Here is a 22687-nt window from a genome sequence, read left to right as displayed (position 1 = left end):
CCCGGCCCAGGCCCAGGTTTTTTGGCCTGGAGCCCGGGAAGGGTAAGGCGGCGCTTAAACGGGCCGGGCCGAAAATGGCCTGGGCCGAAATTTGATGTTTGGGCCGTTTTTATTATGGAAAAATTACGAAATGAATAATGGGCTGCATAGTGTTGGGCTTAAAAGCTTTGGGCTGCACAGTAATGGGCTGAAAAAGCTTATGTGCCAAAAATAATGCTGAAATTTAGGCTATAAATATTGTTTTATCTTTAAACATTATGATTATGAATGTTATTTCATGTTTAATTTATAAAGATGTTTTATTGTGTTTTAGCAAATAATGATACAAATAATAATTAGACTTATTATATAATGAAATTTTCTTATGTTTATTTAATTTTTGATGATTACATTATGTTTATCATTCGAAGTTATCATTTTATGTGTTATAAATTATTTCTGCTGCAAATAATTACTCTGATTAAGTGTAACAAATAATTGTCATTCTAGCCAAAACTGATTGACGCTTATTTGATCACAAAATTTTATTAATTCAAATCAATTCTGGCCAAAGCTGATTTGATTGAATTAATAAAAAAAAGTTCATGAAATTCAATAAAGTGTGGTTTGTATTTATTATTCTGGCCAAAGCTGATTAATAAATACTTATTCACAAAAATTTATTGTTCTTATTCATTTATGGCCAAAGTTGATTTGGATTTGATCAATAAAAGGAGATGGTTATTTAATGATGTTGATTCTCTCTTATGCAGCGTCTCAAATTGCCAGTGTCTTAGGCAATATTGAGCAGCTTAATGGAAGCAACTATGCTTCATGGAAGGAGAAGCTGGAAATCACTCTAGCTGTGCTGGATATTGATTATGCCCTCCATAAGGATCCTCCGGTTGAGCCTAAACCAGAGGTTGAAAATTATGAAGTCCTGAAAAAGGAATATGATGAAGAAAAATCAAAATGGAGCATTTCAAATCGAAAATGTCTTATGATCATTAGAAGCTCCATTATTGATACAATAAGAGGAGCAATTCCTGATACTCAGTCTGCCAGGGATTATCTTACTAAAATTGAGGAGCAATTCAAAGGCTCCTCTAAAGCTTATGCCACCACCCTCATCAAAAAGTTGGTGGGTGAAAAATATGATGCTACTGGCAGTCTAAGGGAGCATATTATAAAGAAATGTCACATGGCTTCCAAGCTTAAGTCAATGGAGATGGAAATCTCTGATGGTTTTCTTGTCCATTTCATTATATCATCACTGCCCCAGGAGTTCTCTCCATTTGTGATCAACTACAACTCTATGAAAATAAAGTGGGGCATTTATGAGTTGATTGCCATGTGCGTGCAAGAAGAAGAAAGGCTTAAGGCAGAAAGGATTGATCATGCTAATCAATTCAAGCATTATGAAAAGAAAAGGTATAAGAAATTTAAGAAGGAATACTTGAAGTCTAAGCCTGGTCAATTCAAAGAAAATGGGCAATCTTCTAAGCAAGGCTAGCAGAACAAGCCAGCAGGCTCCAGTGCAGAGGAAAAAGGAAAAGATCCCGAAGGATGCCACTTTTGTGGAAAAAGTGGACACCGTCAGAGGGACTGCATTGGCTTTATGAGATGGCTTAATAAGAAAGGTACTGATGTTATAATTTTTGTTGATGAATCCCTTTATATTGATTATGCCATCGATTCTTGGTGGATTGACTCAGGTGCAACAATTCACGTTGCAAACTCTTTACAGGGATTCGCTACGAGGAGGACCCTAAGAAGAGGGGAAAGAAGAATTAGAGTCACTAATGGAGTTGAGGCAGAAGTCAAGGCCATTGGAGACTTCACTCTTACTCTTCATACTGGCTTTAGACTTCAGCTGAATGATGCTTTTGATGTACCCTCTATGAAAAGAAACTTAGTTTCTGTTTCATGCTTAGATGATAGTGGTTATCGTTGTACTTTTGGAGACCATAGATGTATAATTATGTATGACAATAAAGAGGTTGGTCTCGCCATCAGACGGGAACAACTTTATAAAATATCTTTATGTGATGCCACTTATCATGTTGATTCCACCTCAAATGCAAATGTCAGTACCAAACAAAAATATAATGATAATGAGACTTCTTCGAAATTATGGCACTACTGTTTAGGCCATATTTCGAGGGGGAGAATTGAGCGTCTCATTAAAGAAGATATCCTCCATCCTTTGGATTTCTCGGATGCAGATGTTGAACATTGCATTGATTGCATCAAAGGGAAGTATACAAAGAAAATCAAGAAAGGTGCAAACCGAAGCAAGGGAGTTTCCTTTTAATGTAAAATCAGTGGATGGTTTTGATTCTTTCATCACATTCACTGATGACTACTCCCGCTATGGATATATTTATCCAATTAAAGAAAGATTTGAGGCATTAGACAAGTTCATAAATTTTCAAAGCAGAAGTTGAGAATCAACATGATCGAAAGATCAAAATGGTAAAGTCTGATCGTGGTGGAGAATACTACGGAAGGCATACACCTTATGGCCAAACTCCTGGACCTTTTGCAAGGTTTTTGGAAGAAAATGGTATAAAAGCCCAGTACTCTGCACCGGGCGAACCTCAGCAAAATGGAGTAGCTGAAAGGCATAATCGCACTCTAATGGATATGGTACGAAGTATGATGAGTCACTCCATTTTGCCTGTAAATTTATGGATGAAATCTCTAAAGACAGCTGCACACATTCTTAATAGAGTTCCCAGCAAATCAGTTCCTAAGACACCTTTTGAATTATGGACTGGGAAGAAACCAACTCTAAATTATTTACATGTGTGGGGCTGCCCTGCTGAAGCTCGAGTTTTCAATCCAAATATGGGAAAATTTGACCCCAAGACAATCAGTTGTCATTTTATTGGTTATCCTGATAAGTCAAAGGCATATTGATTTTATTGCCTGAATCAGTTTACTAAGTTTGTTGAAACAAGACACGCTGTGTTCTTGGAAGATGAAGTGATCAGGGGGAGCATGACTCCCAGGGAAATTGATTTAGAAAAAAACGGGAATATGTTCCAATGCCCATAACTCAAGATCTTATTTTCCCTGTACATGCTGATGTTGCACCTCAAGTCCAAAGGACCGTTGATACAACACCCGTTAAAACTCCTGCAACCACTTCAAGTATTGCACCTAATGATGAGTCTAATGAGCATATTCAACAGCCTCCAGTTGTGATGAATGAGAAAAATAATGAGCAACCACTAAGAAGGTCACAACGAGAAAGAAGATCAGCTATTCCTAGTGATTATGTCACTTATATGAGTGAAGATACAAATGAGTTGATGTTGGACGATGATCCCACATCATTTAAAGAGGCCATGAATAATGAGCATTCATCTGAATGGCTTGATGCTATGAAAGATGAAATGGAATCCATGAATGCTAATGAAGTATGGGACTTGGTAGAAATTCCTAAAGGAGCCAAAACAGTAGGCTGCAAATGGGTCTACAAGACTAAAAGTGACTCCAAGGGTAATATCGAAAGGTTCAAAGCAAGACTCATGGCAAAAGATTTCACACAGAGAGAAGGCATTGATTACAATGAAACCTTCTCTCCTGTTTCTTCTAAAGACTCATTTAGAATCATCATGGCACTTGTGGCTCATTATGATTTGGAGTTGCATCAAATGGATGTTAAAACTGCATTCTTGAATGGTGACTTATATGAAAATGTATACATGGCACAACCTGAGAGTTTTGTTGCGGAAGGAAAGGAACATTTGTGATGTAAATTGAAGAAATCTATTTATGGGCTGAAACAAGCGTCAAGACAATGGTACCTTAAGTTTGATCAAATTATCAGAGAATTTGGTTTTGAAGAGAATAAAAGGGATAACTGCATTTATGCTAAGTTCAGGGGGAGTAAATTCATCTTTTTGATATTATATGTGGATGATATACTCATAGCCAGCAGTGATAAGAATTTACTGCTGGAAACAAAGAGGTTCCTTACCTCCAAATTTGAGATGAAAGATCTCGGTGAAGCCACTTATGTTCTGGGCATAGAAATTCACCGAAATAGATCCAAAGGGATCTTGGGGCTATCTCAGAAGACATATATAGAAAAAGTACTGAAAAAGTATAATATGCATAAGTGTTCAGCCTCGCCTGCTCCTATCGTTAAGGGCGATAAATTTGGAAAATTCCAATGTCTAAAGAATGAGTATGAAGCTGCGCAGATGAAGTCAATTCCTTATGCCTCAGCTGTCGGAAGCATAATGTATGCACAAGTGTGCACTCGCCCTGATTTGGCATTCGTGACCGGGATGCTTGGCAGATTTCAGTCAAATCCAGGACGAGAACACTGGAAATTAGCCAAAAAGACCTTTCGCTATTTGCAAGGCACTAAAGATCTCATGCTCACATATAAGAAGTCTGGTAACCTTGAACTCATAGGTTACTCAGACGGTGATTTTGCGGGATGTGTTGACACTAAGAAATCCACGTCAGGTTATATCTTCACACTCGCAGGAGGAGCTATATCGTGGAAAAGCTCCAAACAAAGTGTTACTGCATCGGCGACAATGCAGGCTGAATATGTGGCATGTTATGAGGCTACCGGGCAGGCAGTATGGCTAAAGAATTTTATCCCGGGACTTAGAGTGGTTGACAGCATTTCAAAGCCACTCACATTATACTGCGATAATCAACCAGCAGTAATCTATTCGAGTAACAATAAGTCAATGAGTGGTGCCAAGCACATTGACATTAAGTACCATGTTGTGAAAGAAAGGATCCAGGATCAGACAATAAAGTATTAAGTATATAAACACTAAGTATATGTTGGCGGATCCACTCACAAAGGGCCTACCACCCAGTGTATTCAAAGATCACGTTACCGGTATGGGTTTGGTAGATAAGCCCTTGATCCTGGATTAGTTGGGACCAATATGACATCGTCTCCCCATAATCCTAATGTGGACTTCCTCGGAGATTGTTCAGGAACCATAGTCACATAGTTCAGTAGTACTTAATTGACTATTGTAACTTAGTGTCTTGGTGTACTGTCTGTCAAAGAGTGAGTATGTAAGTTTGTATAAGTCTGATGTAATAAGTTTATGGAGCTCCTAAGTTAAAGAAGTTTTGTTTCGAAATAAAGTAGTATGTTATAGTCACTAGGTTCAGTGGTGTTTGTTATTAACCATTGTAATCCTTTTGTCTTGATGTACTATTTTATTGAGAAATAAACTTATAAGTTTAAGTCTTACGATCAAGGGAGAGAATGTTAGAAAACTGTGTGATCTGTAAAGCTTAAATAGTGATTCATTAAATAATCTACAGTAAACGATAAGATAAACTAATGAAAGAAAATTATGGGAACGTTCCCGTCCCGTCCTGATCGGGGACGGGAACCGACAATGGGATGTCGGTCCCCCCGGTGAGCGGCATATAAATAGAAGGGGAAACCCGTTCAAAAACACCCGATCCATGTGTGCTGCCATCACCGGGGATCACCACCGACATACACAAACACACACATATGCTCACACAGAGGCAAAAACAAGAGACAAGATCTAAGAAAGAAGAAGATGGGAGGTCCTAATGACCAAGATATGTTATCTATATAGTTCCATTTTGAACTGAAGACCCTGGAACTTCTAACAGTTAGGTGACCTGCTGCCAAACTGCTGAGCAACCAGACTCGATAGGGAAGCGATGCCCACGGATCCGGCAGGCGCCGTCGTTGTCGTTGCTTCCGGCGGCGTGCTGGTGATTCGAGAATGAAAGGTATCCGGCAGGCACAGACTTTCTGTGCTAACGAACAATCGAGCCAGAGTTGGATCCGATCGCCTTGCTGGAGCGATCGAGACGATGCAGAGACGCATCCAACCAGAACCAGCTACGCTTGGATTGGATTGGATCGGATCACGCTGCCACCACTACCAAGGACTGAAGGAAAACTAGTTGCGATTGCGAGGATGAGGCGGCGGCAAGCAGCAAGCACGAATCCTTTGTCGGGCCGCGATGCGAGCTAGGCTTCCGTAGCGACGAGAGAACTCGCCCAGTCGCCCATGGGGAGATGGACCACGGCTGCCAAACCGGCTAGACTGCTTGGCGCTGCACAACTGCATTGAAGTCTTGTTTAGATGTGTAAAAGGGAAGTTGTAAAATATTGTAGTATTTTCGTTTGTATTTGATAATTATTGTTCGATTATGGGTTAACTAGACTCAAAAAATTCGTCTCGCAAATTACAGACAAACTGTATAATTAATTATTTTATTTAACTATATTTAATATTTTATACATGTGTTCAAAAATTCGATGTGATGTAAAATTTTATAAAGTATTGAAATTTTGAAGAGAAAACAAGAGTGAATCAAGCCTACCGCTCGAGCCATTCATTACACCTGCTCCTCTCTCTCTCCATGGAGCACATTTCAGATGGGAGTTGGCAACCGCCAACCGCAGTTAATCAGCAGCCGTCAAGAAACAAAACCGCAACGGGACGGACGGAGAACGACGGGACTGCGGCTGCCGGGCTGCGGCGCCAGGCTCATCAAGAACGACCGGCAAGAGAACCAGCGGCCGCAGCCCATGCCTGCACTGCACACTAAATGCGCGGCGGCGGCACGGGATCACCTCCGTCCCCCTGTCGCTCTCCAAAACATCCCGGCCCTGCGACCGTGACCCAAACCGAACCAAGAAACGGATCGGGAGGCAACGGCGCAAAGCCAGCGCCATGGCGTCGTCCGTGCCCTCCTCCTCTCCAATGCTCGCCGCCGCCTTCCTCGTGCTCCTCCTCCTCTCCTCTGCCGGGGCAGGCGAGGCTGCTGCGGCTGCGCCGGCGCCGGCGCCGGCGCTGGACCAGGTGTGCGGGAGGCTGGGCAGCTACTACGTGACCCCAGCCCTCTGCGCGTCCGCGCTCTGCGCCGACCCCTCCGCGCCCTGCCGCGCCGCGCGCGACGCGCCCGCGGTGGCGGCGCTGGCCGCCCGCCTCGCGGCCGACAACGCCACGGCGGCCAGGGACAGCATCGAGGCCGCCCTCTCCTCCTCCCCGTCGCCGCCATCCGCGGGCCCTGCCTCCGCCGCCGCTGCGGGCAACAGCAGCGCGGCGGCGGCGGCGGCCGCGCGGTCGTGCCTGCAGCTGTACGCGGGCGCGGTCCCGGCGCTGCGGTGGGCGGCGCGGGCCGTGGCCGCGGGCCGGTACCGCGGCGCGCGGGAGGTGCTGCAGGCGGCGCAGTACGTGGCCGCCGGGTGCGAGGGGATGGCCGGGGACGCCGCCGCGCTGCCGCGCGAGAACGGCGGGTTCGGCGACATGGCCTTCGTCGCGCACGCCGTCGTCGCCTCCATGGCCGCCGACTGACCCGTATCGATCTGCCTCCAGCCCGCACAAGTACAGAAGCTCGCTGTAATAATCAATGCGCTGTTGCAGCAACAGCTTGTATCGTGTCCTGCCATTGTCGATCCATGAACAGGACCTGTGGGCTGTGCCGCTGTGGTGTTTCTCTGATCCCATGTAGTAATTCGATTCGCACGCTTGATCTGCTACTGCAAGTAGCCAAGGCCGACTGTGTGATGCACCGTGTGAATTTGCAGATACATGATGATCCTTCGTGTTTCGTCGAAGAACAAAACGTCCTTCAAATTCTTAAAAAAAAACGTCCTTCAAGGAGTAACTACTGCTTGCCTTAATATTTTTTTAGGGAACAGTAAGAGATTTGCCATAATTTTTATTAGAAAAAGAAAGATAAAAGAGATACAAAGAACTTCAACCCCAACACAATTGAAGCCTTATCAGACCTCAAGACAACTATAAAAGAAGCAAAAGAGCAAATAATAACCACTATGCTATAAAATCACCAAAAAAAAACACCACTAGGGGAAATGGTCAAGAGCTCATTCTTATACTGGTGGCCGCCTGATGAAGATGAAAATCTTCTTTGATTAGGTACGCAACATCAACAACTTCCTTAGATTCTTGCTGAAAAATTCGTCGATTTCGCACATATTCCACCAAAAATACACCATTAGACTATATATTCCACTTGTCTTAATATTGTGCATAATAATTCGATAATCAATATTGATGGCTCAGATCCGTTCGTGGATTGTTCAAACGAGGAAGAGGGTGAGGCATTGATTGCCGCTTCAACCTTCAAGCTGTGAGCCGGTGACCGTTAAGACAGCCGGAGCACAAAATCCGATGACGCACACAGGCGTCGCGTGCCTCCATTGATTAGCTCACCGACCCACCACCAAAGCAGCAGGCAACAAGTGGTGAGCGCCGTGCTCCGATCCAGCGGGCAGCGGCGGCGCAGACACAGCCAGGCCAAGGCCCCGCGCCAGTAAACCACCCGCCACCAACAAAGGACACCCGCCGCGGCGAGCGGGAGAGAAGCAGCAAGCCACCATGGCCGCCAGGGTGCGCCCGCTCCTCGCCGTCGCCGCCGTGCTCCTCCTCCTCTGCTGCTGCTGCTGCTGCTACGGCGGCGCGGCGGCGGACGCGGTGGCCGAGTCGTGCGACGCGATCCGCGACTTCGTGGACGTCTCCTTCTGCGCGTCGCGGCTGCGGTCCGTGCCGGGCGCGGCCGCCGCGGACCGGCACGGTCACCTGCTCATGGCCGCGGACCTGGCGGCCGCGAGCGGGGCCTCGGCGCGGGACGCCGCGGCGGCGATGGCGCGCGGAGCCGAGGGGCCCGGCGGCGGCGGCGGCCCGGCCGCGCGGGACGCGCTGGAGGCGTGTGGGATCCTGTACGGGGCGGCGTCGGTGCCCGCGCTGCGGCTCCTGCGCGGGTACGCGGCGGCGCGGAGCTGGGGCGCCGCGCGCGCGCTGCTGCCGCTGACCGGGCAGGCCGGGATCGGGTGCGACGCCGCGCTCGCCGGCGCGGGGTCCGCGGCGGCCGCGGCCGGGATGGCCGGAGCCAACCGCGAGTTCGACCAGCTCTCCACCATGGCCACCGCGCTGCTCAACAAGGTCAGCTAGGCTAGGTAGGTGGCCGGGCCAGCGGCTCGCCGCGGCGCTGGCGCTGTGCTGTGGCAACTGCCATGGCTGTTTTCTTCCGGTGTGTTGTGTCGTGTGGCATGGCTGGCTGGATTTGGAGGAACGGATCAATGTACCCAACCACTAATTCACTGTGTTCTTGTTGCATCGTAGTACATTGGGCCCTGCCGCTGTTGGGGCTCGCCCTCCATGGCATGGCATTCTTTGTGCAGTCTGAACATTGCTTGAACTGTGAACTCTTCGCTGTTACAGCCATCCGCTTGATCCCATGATCTCCAAAACTGAAGTTTTTTCCTTCCTGGGCTGTTACAAAAGATGCAGATTGCGTCTTCAGTTACATGTTGAGCCTCAGAAAGACCAACCGCAAAGGAAATTTTGATGGTTTCATTGCTCCGTACGTGGAGTTGGTTGAACACCCTCCAGGTTTTCCCAAAGCCGAACCCAACTACTTGTTCAGGTTGGTCAGCAACTTCTTCAGGCAACATGGATGATAGCAGATTCCAGCTTTGGACTTGAGCCACCCCAAATCATTTGGATCACAACAAATCTCTGAACATTAATTGGTCTGATATCCGCTGTTATATATGGAGCAGAAGGAAAACCACCGAATCAACAATGCATTATGCATGCATGCACATCAAAACGCATTGCGACCTTGTGAAGTTGTGATTGCATACCAAAACAAGAATCAAAGCAAGTATTAATAAGTGTAGATTAAAATCCTCTTGGCCGATATATATAGATACAAATATACAATCATGATCCGTCACGCAGAGAGACTAGTACAGTAGTAGAGAGAATCCGGGGAGCTGGTGAGCAGAGCAGAGACCACCACACCACACCACCCCACCCCATGGCTGCCTCAAGTCTAATGGTCTCCCTCCTCTTCGCGGCCGCCGCCGTCTGCGGCGCCGCCGGGGCGAGCACGGCGCTGGACGAGGTGTGCGGGGTCCTGGGCGGGTACTACGTGACGCCGGAGGCGTGCGCGTCGGCGCTCTGCCACGACGCCTCGTCGCCGTGCCGCGCCGCGCGCGACGCGGGCGCGGTGGCGGCGCTCGCGGCCAGGCTCGCGGCGGCGAACGCCACCGCGGCCAGGGACAGCGTCGCGGCCGCGGATCCGGCGGGCCTGCGGTCGTGCCTGCAGCTGTACACCGGTGCCGCGGCGGCGCTGGAGTGGGCGGCGGGGTCCGTGGCCGCGGGGCGGTACCCGGGCGCCCGGGAGGTGCTGCAGGCGGCGCAGTACGTGCCCGCCGGCTGCGACGGCGTGGCCGCCGGGGCGGCGCTGCCCGCGGAGAACGGCGGCTTCGACGCGATGGCCACCGTCGCGCACGCCGTGCTCGCCTCCTTGTCCAAGGGCTACTGATGACCATCTGCCTGCGCATCCATGGCGGTTGTACGTCATGATAATTCCGTTGTAAACTTGTGACAATAAGCTGGGACTGTAACAACTACTCCGTGCATGAGCATGAATCCGTCGTGATGATGTTGCCATGGAAACTGATTGATGGATGGCACTGCTTCTGCTTGCATTCGACGACAAGCTTCAGATCGAGTTCGTCCTGACGTCCTGTGTTGTTCATGTGTTGCGCGGCGTCAAAGTTACCTGGGCCGAATCTCGAAAGAAAAAAAGTTAGCTGGGCCCTCTGCCAACAAATTTGTGTACGGATATGATCTTTGGCAATCTTTGGAGGTCTGGTGTTCGGGCCTTTTGTGTGCTTTCACGAATCCGGAGCAAGTTTTTTTTTTTTGAGGGAAACGAATCCGGAGCAAGTGGCTCATCGGGCCGGATAGCTCGAACGTAGAAGCCCCAAGTTCTTTGGTGTCAATTTATTGGACTTTTAATTCGGCCTGTTCTACTATCCGGCCCAAAAGAATGCAACTCATGCTTTTGAGAGCAAAAAAAATTCAAATTTGTAAAAGTGATAGTATTAATATTTATATTACAAAATAAATATTATTAGATTAATTATGTAATATATTTTCATACTAAATCTATTTGAAAATTTAAAATCATTTAATTTCTCGCAGAGGAAGTCCGTCCCCTGCAACCAAGTGCAGTCTACAGAGGGAGACTGCCAAATGTCCAAATGAAACTGCAGAGACGTGCTGAAAGAGCAAACAGGTGACTCCTATACGGATACCGGGGGCCGCCGCCTCGCTCGTTCGCTCTATCCAGCTCCGCACCTACACCTGTCGTGGTCGGCCAGGACACACATGCGTGATTTGTTTTGGAACTAAAAACATGGCCCGAAACCACTTTTAGTTATTGCATGGAGCCGGTTTTCTAAGTTTAGGTACTGGATGACACCCTAACAAGTTTAAGGATTCGAAATTCTTGTTTTATAAGTTGAGGGACCGGGCTGACATACCCTAACAATTCGAGGACCAGACGTGTATTTTACTCTATAATATATATTTAGATATATAAACAAAAGCTACATGCATCTAGCAAAGCTAAAATAACTAATAATTTGAGACGGAAGAAGTGTCGCTTTTTAGGAGTATTTCCATTTCCATTTCCAGCTAGCTAGCTGATGATCCCTCCATGGGTCGAGTGGCGTCGACAACCTTTCAATCTGCTGCTACTTTATGCATCAAATCATGTGTGGGTAGCCGACTTCCTCCTAGCTATATATACCTATATATACTACAAGTCTACAACACGCGCCATACTCATCATCACTCACTCACTCACTCACTATATCAGTGTGCACGCACGCACTGCACAGCGTCGTACACATGCTAGATTAGGAAGGGGCAAGATAAGAACGTGTCTGAGCCCACATGGAGATGGTGACGAGCAGCCAAGATGCAGGTCCACCAGCTTTGTCGGATCACGGCGGCGAAGCCACTGGTGCCGCTGCCGCCGATGATGGCGGCGGCAGCGGTGCAGGATTCCTCGAGATGTTCTTCGGTGATCTCCACTCCTCGTACGTGACCTACTATCTGAATGTTCTTGGCTGAATTTAGCTTGCATCAACGTTCATGTTCATGCAGCATGCATGGAATTAAAAAGACTATCAAAGAGAGACGAGGTCAATGCGAAAGAGAATAACTAGCATTCATCGGCGTGGTTCATCGTTGTTGCAGTGGCAGTGGTGATCTCTTTGAGTTGGTGTGGCATGGCGGCGGACCAGCAGGTCGCAGCTGCAGGACGGAGGCGACGACGCAGGCCGCCGGTGGCGGCAGCAGCAGCCGCCTCCCCTCGTCGTCGTCGCTGCCGCCTCCTGCTGATCAGCCACCATCCGAGGACGAGATGGCGGCGTGGCTCTTCGCAATTGTCCGCGGCGACGGCGTAGAACATGCTGTCGCCGGCCTGGGCGACAAGCCTGGCGCAGGTGGTGGCGACGACGTGGCCGCCGGCCGCGGGGAGGATGATCAGCTAGTGCCGACGGCGAAGGAGGCGGCGACGAAGACGCAAGTGAAGTGCAACGAGGTATGTGTGGTTGTGTTCGTGTGCCAACCTGTACTTGATCACTTCTACTTCTCTTGCTTTGTTGCTCAGTCTGTGTATCACTTCGGTTAGATTAATTGTATTTCGCAGATAAAAAGGTCCAAAAATATACAAAACCATTTGAATACAATTTAGGTGGGGAGTTTCTCCCCTCCGGTGACCATTCAAAGATAGAACTAGAGGTATGTATTCTTGAGACGTTTTATACTGAGATTGTGTGGGAAAGGAGGCCCTTCCCTCCTTGTGCCCTCGGGGTTTTTAATCTCGTGTCAATCTCGTTCATCTTGTGCCTCGTTTGGATGAATTTTGATTTTCCTTTGTCGATTCTTGAGTACGAGATGAGAGGTTGTTTCGTGGTGATTGTGTGACTCTTTGAAGTGATTCTAATCCATCTAGCCAAGTGCTAAAACCCTCGGAATCACGAGTCCCCCTCGGATCGAAGTTTTTGGGTTCTAGAGAAAACCCCGTTCTATTAATGTTTCGTTGGTGCGTCAATTGGAATTCTAATGGGAGTTCGGATAAATTAATCTGAATTTTAATCAGAACTGGACAAATAAATTGGAATCTCAATAGAAACACAAACAATTAATTTCCCGCACAATCACAGCATGACCCCTGTACATTAAGTGAATGAATATAAAATTGATGATATTACGAAGGTACAAGCAATATGCTATATATATATATATATAAACAATGTAAAATTCCCGAGAGCATACAGACTGGTTTGATATTGGGTTTCTTCGTGGCCTCGTGCATCGCATGGTGCATGCACGATGAGCGGTACAAGTGTGGTGGGCTGCGGTCAGCAAGCAGGCCTGCGGCCCAGGTGGCGTACTGGCGCGTGGCCCTGGACGTGAGGCCCGACAGGCAGATGGAACTTAACTGGTTCTGCGGGCGGACAAAAATCAGACACTCATGAAGTGTTATGGGGCCATGTGGGCAATCTCATTCCTTGACTTCGTTATTATTATTTGCATGTCTGGTTTTGGTTTTAGATTGTCTCTAACAGACTAACGATCGGCTGTTAAGTTAGTGATCCGAAAAGATTAGTTTCTTAACCTTTTTAAACTTTTTTAACTAGAAAATTAAGGTTTAATCAATTCTCGTCACCATCAGACATAATCTACTTATCATTTAGTATCTCCAGTTTGAGACGTTCCATTAACCTGATACTAGTAGGGTTTTTTCATCTCTAGTTTCAGACGTCCAATTGACCAGATTCTACCCTCTACCTTGTGGACCTCGACTTCTATATCCTCGGATGGTAAATATTGCACATTACTTCTTCAAAAAATAAATATGGCACATTGGAAGGATGTTGGCTATCTTAGCTTATATCGGAACAACAGCTGCGGCAAGGGTTAGTCTTGACATTGAATTGAGGGGGCGGATAGCCAATAACTAGGTGATTCCCCGCGCATTGCTGCGGGACTTGAAATATAGATGAAAAATTATTTTAGCTAAATAAAAGATTAATGACAAAATACCACTCGTAAAGTATGAGACAATTTTTTTATTTTTTTATACTTTTTTCTTTTTCTCTCTCATTTTATTTTTTTCTATATATTTTCTCTACCTTTTCCTTTTCTCCTTTCTTTTCTTCTTCTTTTTCTTTTTCTCCCTTTAATCCTTATCCTTGTATTCTTATTATTATATTATTTTTGCCCACCTCTTTTCCTCCCCATCAGAAAACCATAAAAAAAAAATTGGAAACCAAACACCTTGAAGATGATGTGTGTAAACACCATCAAAGACCTTTCATATCCTTTTTCCTAGATGTTGCTCTGGTTGGGGAGTGGACGGCGAGCATGGAGGTTGCAGCCATGTAGCACGGCGGCAGCGTTACCGAAGATGAAGTCGACGGTGCCCTTAGCTACAGCCGTGCCGAGTAGGGCAGGGCATGCTGGAGGTGGAGTGGAGTTATTTAAACTCGATTGCAGGGACGGTCTTTGGGTTTCTTCGCATTGCAGTGACGGCCTTTGGTTTTCTTCAGCTCTTTTCAGGTGTGTTTGTTGTGGTGGAGGAATTATTTGTGCTAGAATTGATGTCTTATAATAGTGACTTGTGGTTGTGCAAAGAAAATCGGTAGAAAGCATAAATAGAAGGTCCTAGTGGATGATGACGTGGATAGCTTGCATGTTGAGAGAAATAGAATTAATGACTCTTGGTCCTAGTGGATGATGACGTGGATAACTTGCATGTTGAGAGAAATAGAGTTAATGACTCTTAATGGGGACTAACTTTATAAGTATTATAGAGTTAGTATATCGGATATCCACAGAGTTGAAAAATCAAAAATCAAGTTGAGCGACATACTAGGCTCTTGCAAGTTGCTACGGGTAGAAACCTCCCAGTTATATACAAGAATTCCAAGGTTGGTGCCGACATATGCTAAAAAGAAAAAGGTTGGTGCCGAGATATTTTTTTAATGGTTCCAAGTCCATCAAGGTGGAATATTGCCAAGAACTGCCACTGGAGTATACTCCCTCCGTTCTTTTTTATATGACACCATTGACTTTTTTTCTTCAACTTTGACCAACATTATTTAATTAATCAGTTAGTTAAATGAAGTGAAATGAGTACCTTTACGTCTATTATCAAGAGTCTCTTGAATCTAACTTGAAGATTTTGCATAAATATTTGTAAAAAGGACGAATAATTAAACGAAGAAAAAAAGTCAATGGTGTCATATATTTAAGAACGGAGGGAGTATATGTCATTGACATTGTTCTTATAATGGAGTAGAATGATTCTCCCCCGTAGCTAGGTGGCCTAACAATTGATGCCCCATTATTCTTGTTTTTGTCTACCATTGCACATAGAGTGTTAAGCAAAGCTTGTGCATGCAAAACAGCAGACAAAAAGGGTGTTCAAAGGCAGCATATAAGACATTGAAATTAGTAAAGGCGCAATTCCATTTAATTAAATCCTTGAAACTTAAAGTTTTATAATATGGAAACAAATGATCTGAAAATAAAGCAAACCACAAGATCTATCGATTATTTTTGATGGTCACCGAGGCAGGAATTTGCATTGGTTGATATACAATAGAGAGATTTCTAGTTGAACTGAAGCTGGGTTTCATATACCCCAAAACTCAAGTAATTGTCAGAGTCATGTAAATTTGTGATGAGATGAGACAATCCAACTTCCAATATGGGAATATCGGGTACGTTGAGTCCGTCCAAACAAACCATAGATATTGACTTCCAAAGTTCTGATGCTTTGGGGCAGTAGTGAAGCAAACCCCATTTCGCGTTGTCCAATTGCCACTGATTCTAAAGCTTAATTACGTGTACAAGCATACGTAAAGATCGAAAAGAGTCATAGGAGATATAAGATTTTTTTGAATTTTTATTCATTTATTATGCAGACAAGCAGGCATGCAGCAGGGAGATTGAAGAAAAAGAAGAAATATTATCCATCTATCTTACAAAGAGAATATATACATGCACATGCGGTGTTACATAGATGACAATTGTCTTTGTTTCCACGTGAACCACAACAATAATCTTTGTTACTTTTTCAACAGACTCTGGTGGTCAAGTTCGGTCCACTTGCAAGAAGCTTCTAGAAGATCAGAGAGCATGTATGAACTATGGTTGTTATGATTCATGGTGAAATATGAAATACTCTAGAAATTAGATATTTGTATGGTTAGATTTGTACGATGAAAATAAAAATAGTAATCGAGCCACACAGGCTGGACCTGATATAGTGTGTTTTCAGGGGTGGAACGGAGAGAGCTCAAAAAAATTAAAAAAAGGTGGCTAGTCTTAATTCACCCAGCCAACTATTTTTTACTCTTGTTTTTGTGACAGAATGTTTTTCGCCACCACTATGTACTTTAGTAGTGACAAAATACTATATCCCCATAGAGTTTTTCATTTGCTCTATCTACATTGATAATTGTGACTAAAATATTTTTCTTGCTCTATTATCAAATAGCAACAAAATAATTATGTCGCCACATGGAAAAAGAGTGGTGATAGTTCCCTTACCATAATTTATCATTGAATTGTGACTAAACTAGCTTCCACACCACTATTACGTATTATGGCAGTGGCAAAAAAACTATATGGTCACTAATATCAAAATAGTGGACAATTTTTTTAAACAAATGAACAAATAAATTGTGGTGAATCTTTTTGCCAATAATTCTAAAAAAATGCGCCAAAACAGGTTGTAAAAAATTAGTGGAAAATTTATTGCGAACAACAAAATTTTCATGGTAGCAATTTATTTAAAGAACAAGAATTTTCATAGAAGCAAATTTGTTGCATCGAACCCAAGTTTCTTCAACATCCTAATTTGCTTAGCTTTTTCAACAGCACAACAAGACTTTAAACAAACATATTTATAAATTTATAAATCTCTACGATTCTTGCACCAAAAGATGGCCGGACAGCATGGCCACGTCACCTGCTTTTCCAGACCGTCCGATCGGGCACGCGAGCGGTCCAGATCGAGCGATTCCCGGTGATTTTACAAAGAGCCCTCGATCTTTACCGAAATCATCCCGCGGTCCTCTCTTCCTCCTTTTCCCCTTTGTCCTCATCATCACTGCCGTCGCCGTCGTCGCCGCCACCCCCCGCGCCGTCGCCGACGGGGCCGCCCCTGCGCGGGCTGTCGGATCCACATCCACCGCCTGCACCCTCGCTTCAACACCCACTACCTTCGCCACTGCGGGGCGATGCCTTCCCAATCCCCGGTGGACACCTTGGCCCCGTTCTGCGAGCCGCTCGCCAACCATGGTCCGCGCAGGGCGTAGCCGCTCCTGATACCGCACCGACACACGCCTCCTGGAACCATTCTTCCACCGCCGCATCCTAGAGTCGGACTGCCTCGCCAACGACCCTGCCCGCGCCGACGCGATCTTCCTCCCCTACTACGCGGCACTCGATACCCTTCCCTGAGACCTCGACCCAGCGATGCTCTACGCGGAAGTCGCCGCTTTCCTCACGCGTGACCAGGCCCAGATCCTGTCGCAGCGCCGCCGACCACAGAGCCGATGTTGTGGGGCACGACGTCGCTACTCCGGCAACCGGACCTAGCCTGAAGGTGAAGTCTCAGAGAGGGGAAGTTTCCGCCAGAAGAGGATCGGAAGAAATCTCCCGCCTTGCCGCTCCGGTGGCCGTTTGCGCCTGGAATCCGTCCGGCCGCGCGCATGCCCGACCCAAAACGACCAGCTCCGGCAGACGCCGGGATGTGGACTGGCCCCGCTGGTCGACGGCGACGTGCCACCTGGCCGCGCCCTCCACCTCGACGCTTCGACGGCCGTCTGCTGGATCTCAGACAGCCCCGACGGGCCTCCCTCGGCCGCGACGCGGGCCGACAGCGCCGTGCCACCTGGCCGCGCCCTCCAGCTCGACGCTTCGACGGCCGTCTGCTGGATCTCAGACAGCCCCGACGGGCCTCCCTCGGCTGCGACGCGCCGCCAGCGGCTGCCGCGCCTAGGCCGCGGCTCTCCCTCCACTTGGCCGCCGGTCGTGCCCTGGCCTCGCCCCGCGGCCGCTGGGTGCTGCCCTGGCCGCCGCGCCACGCTGGTTGGCCCTGTGTGGCCTGGCGTCGATCATCGGCCATGCTGAAGGAGGTGAGCGTCAAATGGAGACAGCATGCCCGCGCGCCTCAGCATCCCCTTCTTTAGATCACGGCTGCAGCTACGACGGCGGACTCCAAGAGCTGCATGGACGCCCGGGCGGCGAACGGACGCGGCACACCTACAACCTCTCCGGCCCAGGACCCGCTCAACGGAATGCAAGGTCTTTGGCTTCGAAGAAAAATCAATTACTGAGATAATATTGTAAGCTTTCCGTTTGATTCAATTTTAGGAGCATTTTTTCCAACCCAAATTTAGTCTAATAAGATAAAATATCAAAAACAGAGTTCTTATGTCGCATGTTCAGTTCTTAACAACATAGGTTATTAGTGACTTAAAGTTTTGCAACAAAATTGTTTCTCCAGCAAACCTAATTTTTTGCAGCTGCCATGCTGTTTCTGCAGACTGCAGCACCGCCGCCGCTTCCTCTGCTCTATACTTGACCAAGTGAAGAGAAGAGGAATAGAGAGGCAACAAGCAGCCAAGGCAACTTTGCTTGCTGTGTTTTCGGCTGCATGGTTGCGTCCCCCATGGTACCTAGCGCGATGGCACGAGAAGCCAAGGTCCCTCTCTGCGAGCAGCACTGGCGATGGGGATGTGAGGCTGTTGTAGTGGCTTCAGGCCCTCACGTTGACGAGCTCAAAAGGATGCAGCCACGGGAAGGACAAGGGAACGATGAGCAGCCAGCCATGGTGGGTTTGGGGGGGAAAACACAACAGGGCTCCTCCCTACTAGCATCAATTTCTCATCTTCAGTTTGACGAAGCTGCTAAGGTAATGTACTACACAGGTTGGTGTTGTAAGCTCCTCTTCCTTCCTGTGCTCACTAAGTGCTCGATCAAATGTCTGATATACATTTCTTCCAGGTTATGTAGAAGAGTTGTGTGTGCGTGTACTTGATTTAGAGAAACCTTGAGGTAACCTAACTGCTCTTCCCTTTAAAAATAGTTAAATTCGTTGTTTTTCACTGATTTCCTTTCAAGTTGCTTATTTCTGATATATTAATGGATAACACAACTAAAACGCCCAACAACTAGAATGTTTTGTGTTTCTCTTGTAATAAGCAGCAAACAATTCATAACCAAATAATAAAAAAGAGTAATAGTTGCCTAAAAAAACTCGTTTAATGGTAGTTTTTTAAAATTAAAAGAATAGCAACCATGTACTCAAATTACAATTTATAAAATAGGATCTCCCATGTTTTCTCTACCTCTTTCTTCAGACAGATCCAAAGTGGGTGGTTAAGAAACCCAGTTGTATGTGCTACTAAATTCTAACATTATGGTTCTAACTCAAGATGGTCTATTATGGTCATTCTTTGCCTGGTACCACCGGATAATTTCATGACGACGATATGCATCTATATACTATTGCAAAAGAGTAGACTAAAAATAAATATCTGAAACCACAATTTTTATTGAAGGCTGAGCTTTCTTATAAGCTTACATATGTATTGTGCGTCACATACACTTTGCAACTAATTGTGTTTGTCAGATCATATGCCAAATTTTCCTATCTTTTACGTGGCTTCAGGCTTCTATGAAGATTCACATTCACTCAAGTCATAGCACGGTAAAACTTGTACATCTGCGGTGGAAGAAATTGCATGTATTTGGCCACTCTATGGGTTACTCCTTGCTCTGCTGCGTCTTTCAATTTTGGGAGCCTGTTTCTCAAATGTGTGATCTATAGGCATTGACCCTGCTGTTCTTGCAACCAGGTGCGCCGATCTCTTGCAATCTAGCGGCGATAGCGCTTCACAGGCTGCATTCACTGGCATTGCTTAATGTTAACGGGGGTGGCTTTCAGTGTTTCCCAAAGGTAATGAAACTCTTATATCCTTCTACATATTTGTGGAACTGAATGTAACTTTGGTATCCTCATACATATCTGTGGAACTGAATATGCCCAATGTTGCGAGAGGCACAGATGATAATTTTCAACTGTTCGTGCCACAAATTTTCAAAATACATAGCAATAACATCCGTTGTTACGTACTCTGCTCAAAATATTAAAAACTCTTGTATAAAAGTTCAATAATTGTACAAAGAGCAATTCGATTACCATTGTTCGTACTCATCTTTTCTTTTCGAAACAGGGTAGATTATATTAATAAAGCACATCACATCCAGTACATCCCTTTTCCATAAAGGACACTACAAGAAGAAATTACATCGAGGTCCACAACATCGTCTTCTCCGATGAGCAGCTCCGCCTGCCCAGTCCGGAAACAAATCCACCCGTTGCCATCGCTGGAGACTCCAAAGCATTTGTTTGTACTCATCTAAATACAAACAAAAAGAAAAGGAAAAAAGTTAACGATGGCCATGCGCGGCAACGCCCCTAGCATTTCTAGTAAATAATGAAATATGGAACTTGAGCATGATTACAAATTAAATTAAATGATAAGCTAAGCTAATTGTCATCTATATCTTCTTCCATATTGCATCTATATCTTCTTCCAGTTCTGTGTCCTCATCATCGTCTGAATCTATGTACTAATGACGTGCTGTAGCAAACGTACGTTCGTAAGCTCTTGACTCAGCTCTATGGTTGGTTTTCCTACAAATAACATTGACGACCATCTTGTCTACTTTTCCTTTTCAGCTTCTTCTTCCTCTATTATTGTTCCTTTTCTAATAATAAATCAATTTTTGTAATCGCCAACTGAAAAATTTTGCAATCAATTTGGATAGTTTTCATAAACTAGCTGGGATGTTTTTCTCGAATTGATTTCAAAGTTTAATTGGAAGTTGTTTGAGAACAAGTTGAAAATTCACCGATCAAGTAGAGCAACATATTAGGCTATCGCAAGCTGCTACTGGTAGCTAGAAACCTCTAGTTATTATATAAAAGACATCCAAAGCCGGTGCCGAGATATTTTTGTGGTTCCAAGTTCAAGGTGGAATATTGCCAAGAACAGCCGCTATATATGTACATGTCATTGAAATTGTTCTTGTACTGGAGTAGAATGATTCTCCACCATAGCTAGGCGGCCTAACAATTGATGCCCCATTCTTGTTTTTCTCTTCCATTGCACATAGGGCGTTATGCAAAGCTTGTATACGCAGAACACTGGATGACCGGGCCAAAAAGTTTTTCAGAGACTTCATGGAAAGACATTCCAAATTCTAGTAGTGCTCCCTTCTGATTTTTTTAGATTAAGGAATAATTCCGGCCTTGATCATGCTCCCTTCTGAATTATGTGAAATTCCCTGTGTCTAAAACCACTTCGATCTTTGCTATTTTTTCAGCAGAAGACTTGCTACGTCTTCAAGCTAGTTCAGTGTTTCCGGCACAGGCTCCTACCGCCCTTTCCCTTTCTGCTGCTACTGCTACCCTCGGAGCCATGTCGATGGCTGGCAGACGACCCGGCACCTCCCGCCGCTGCCCTCGGACTTGGAGGAGGCGCCGCCGGGTACGAGTAAGACAGGGGCACCGCGGATGCAGGCATCATCACCGGCACGGCAGCAGGGTAGTGAGGCATCGTCTGAAGCATGGCAGCACCGAAGGGAACCATCGTCGTCGGAGCGGAGGCGAGGACCACCGGAGGTGCTGGCATCATCGGCACGGTGACCCCCGGCGGGGCCCCCGGAGGTGCGTACTGCGGTGGCACGACAGGGACCGCCGGCGGCGGCGGCGGACGGGCAGGGCCGATGGACATCGCCTGTACATGGTGCTGCAGCGATTTCATGTACTGGATGGTCTGGTCCAGCCAGCGTCGAGGCCTGGTTGGACTGAAAATTGCACACACAAAAAAAAGCCGACCATCCCTGTCAGAACTCAGAAGACAACACTGAACACAGCAATCACGCATGCGTATAGTCAGTCATCAGGCAGATTATACATGAGAATGTTTTATATATGGAAATGCATATACTCCCCTGTAATCTTGTTGATCATGAGATGCATATAAAAATGGAGATGAGATATGCATCCCGGCCACCGCCGGCGAGCTCCTCGCCCCTGACAATCGTACAGAGCCACGCCGCCATCTGGGCCTCCGACGGCGGTTCGAACCGCACCTCCGGCGGCCGCGGCGGCGGCGACCAGAGGCAGGATTCGGCGCCTGCTGGCCGCATCGTCCTCAACCCCGGTGCGCCGCCGGCTCCCCCTCCTCCTCCTTGTTCTTGTTCCCGCACCAGCTCGAAGAGATCATCCCTGTACAGGAAAGGTAGTATACGTACGCGATCGATCGAGTCAGTGATTGAAAAACATCGCACTGATGGATGATGCAAGGCGTATACTACATCATGCCGTACGTGCATGCATGGAAATACATGCACTCACGTGCGTCGACGCAAGGGCGTATATATATACTACTAGATGCACGTGACATAAGCGTGCGTATGGTCCATCTAGCTACGTACATGAGTGTGACGAATGGAAAAGATCAATCACGGCCTGACGACGTACGTGGAGTAGTCGGCGATCATGTCGAGGGGGAAGCCGCTGGTGTCGACGTCGCGGCGACCGGTGGCGGCGTCGTCGTCGTCGCCGGGGCGGTAGCACAATGGATCGGCAGCATGGCCTGCTGGGCAGTTCATATCACTACTCATCCTTACTAGCAATGCAAGTGAGAGCACGTACTCTTGTTGGTTCTTGGATTTGGGCAGCTTGTTCTCGTACAACTGCGTACCTCTATCTTATATAGTAGTGGCCGGGGAGGAGGCTA

The 22687-nt window shown here is 46.6% G+C and overlaps 3 protein-coding genes and 1 long non-coding RNA gene across 7 annotated transcripts; all 4 read left to right on the top strand.

Annotated features, from left to right (window-relative positions):
* Nucleotides 1–6414: 6414 nt before the first annotated feature.
* Nucleotides 6415–7536, top strand: LOC120663837 (antifreeze protein Maxi-like). Its single transcript, XM_039942776.1, has one exon. It carries the CDS (start codon nucleotides 6696–6698, stop codon nucleotides 7317–7319), a length of 624 nt encoding a protein of 207 aa, XP_039798710.1. The 5' UTR covers nucleotides 6415–6695; the 3' UTR covers nucleotides 7320–7536.
* Nucleotides 7537–7917: 381 nt separating this feature from the next.
* On the top strand, nucleotides 7918–9212 carry LOC120666835. The gene has a single exon (XM_039946811.1). It carries the CDS (start codon nucleotides 8367–8369, stop codon nucleotides 8937–8939), a length of 573 nt encoding a protein of 190 aa, XP_039802745.1. The 5' UTR covers nucleotides 7918–8366; the 3' UTR covers nucleotides 8940–9212.
* A 552-nt stretch (nucleotides 9213–9764) lies between these two features.
* LOC120663836 lies at nucleotides 9765–10568 on the top strand. Its single transcript, XM_039942775.1, has one exon. It carries the CDS (start codon nucleotides 9811–9813, stop codon nucleotides 10318–10320), a length of 510 nt encoding a protein of 169 aa, XP_039798709.1. The 5' UTR covers nucleotides 9765–9810; the 3' UTR covers nucleotides 10321–10568.
* A 7631-nt stretch (nucleotides 10569–18199) lies between these two features.
* Nucleotides 18200–21887, top strand: LOC120666834. 4 transcript variants are annotated; one of them, XR_005671899.1, is made up of 3 exons: nucleotides 18200–18786; nucleotides 18879–19833; nucleotides 21270–21887. It is a non-coding gene; the product is annotated as an uncharacterized LOC120666834 (long non-coding RNA). The 4 variants fall into 4 exon arrangements; XR_005671897.1 differs by having other exon boundaries at nucleotides 21267–21887; XR_005671898.1 differs by lacking the exon at nucleotides 21270–21887 and adding an exon at nucleotides 20116–20441.
* The last annotated feature ends 800 nt before the right edge of the window (nucleotides 21888–22687 follow it).

The sequence above is a fragment of the Panicum virgatum genome, chromosome 3N (assembly GCF_016808335.1).
Source record: "Panicum virgatum strain AP13 chromosome 3N, P.virgatum_v5, whole genome shotgun sequence".
Taxonomy (NCBI): domain Eukaryota; kingdom Viridiplantae; phylum Streptophyta; class Magnoliopsida; order Poales; family Poaceae; genus Panicum; species Panicum virgatum.
Note: the sequence above shows the minus strand (reverse complement) of the source record. Positions and strands in the feature narration are given on the sequence as shown.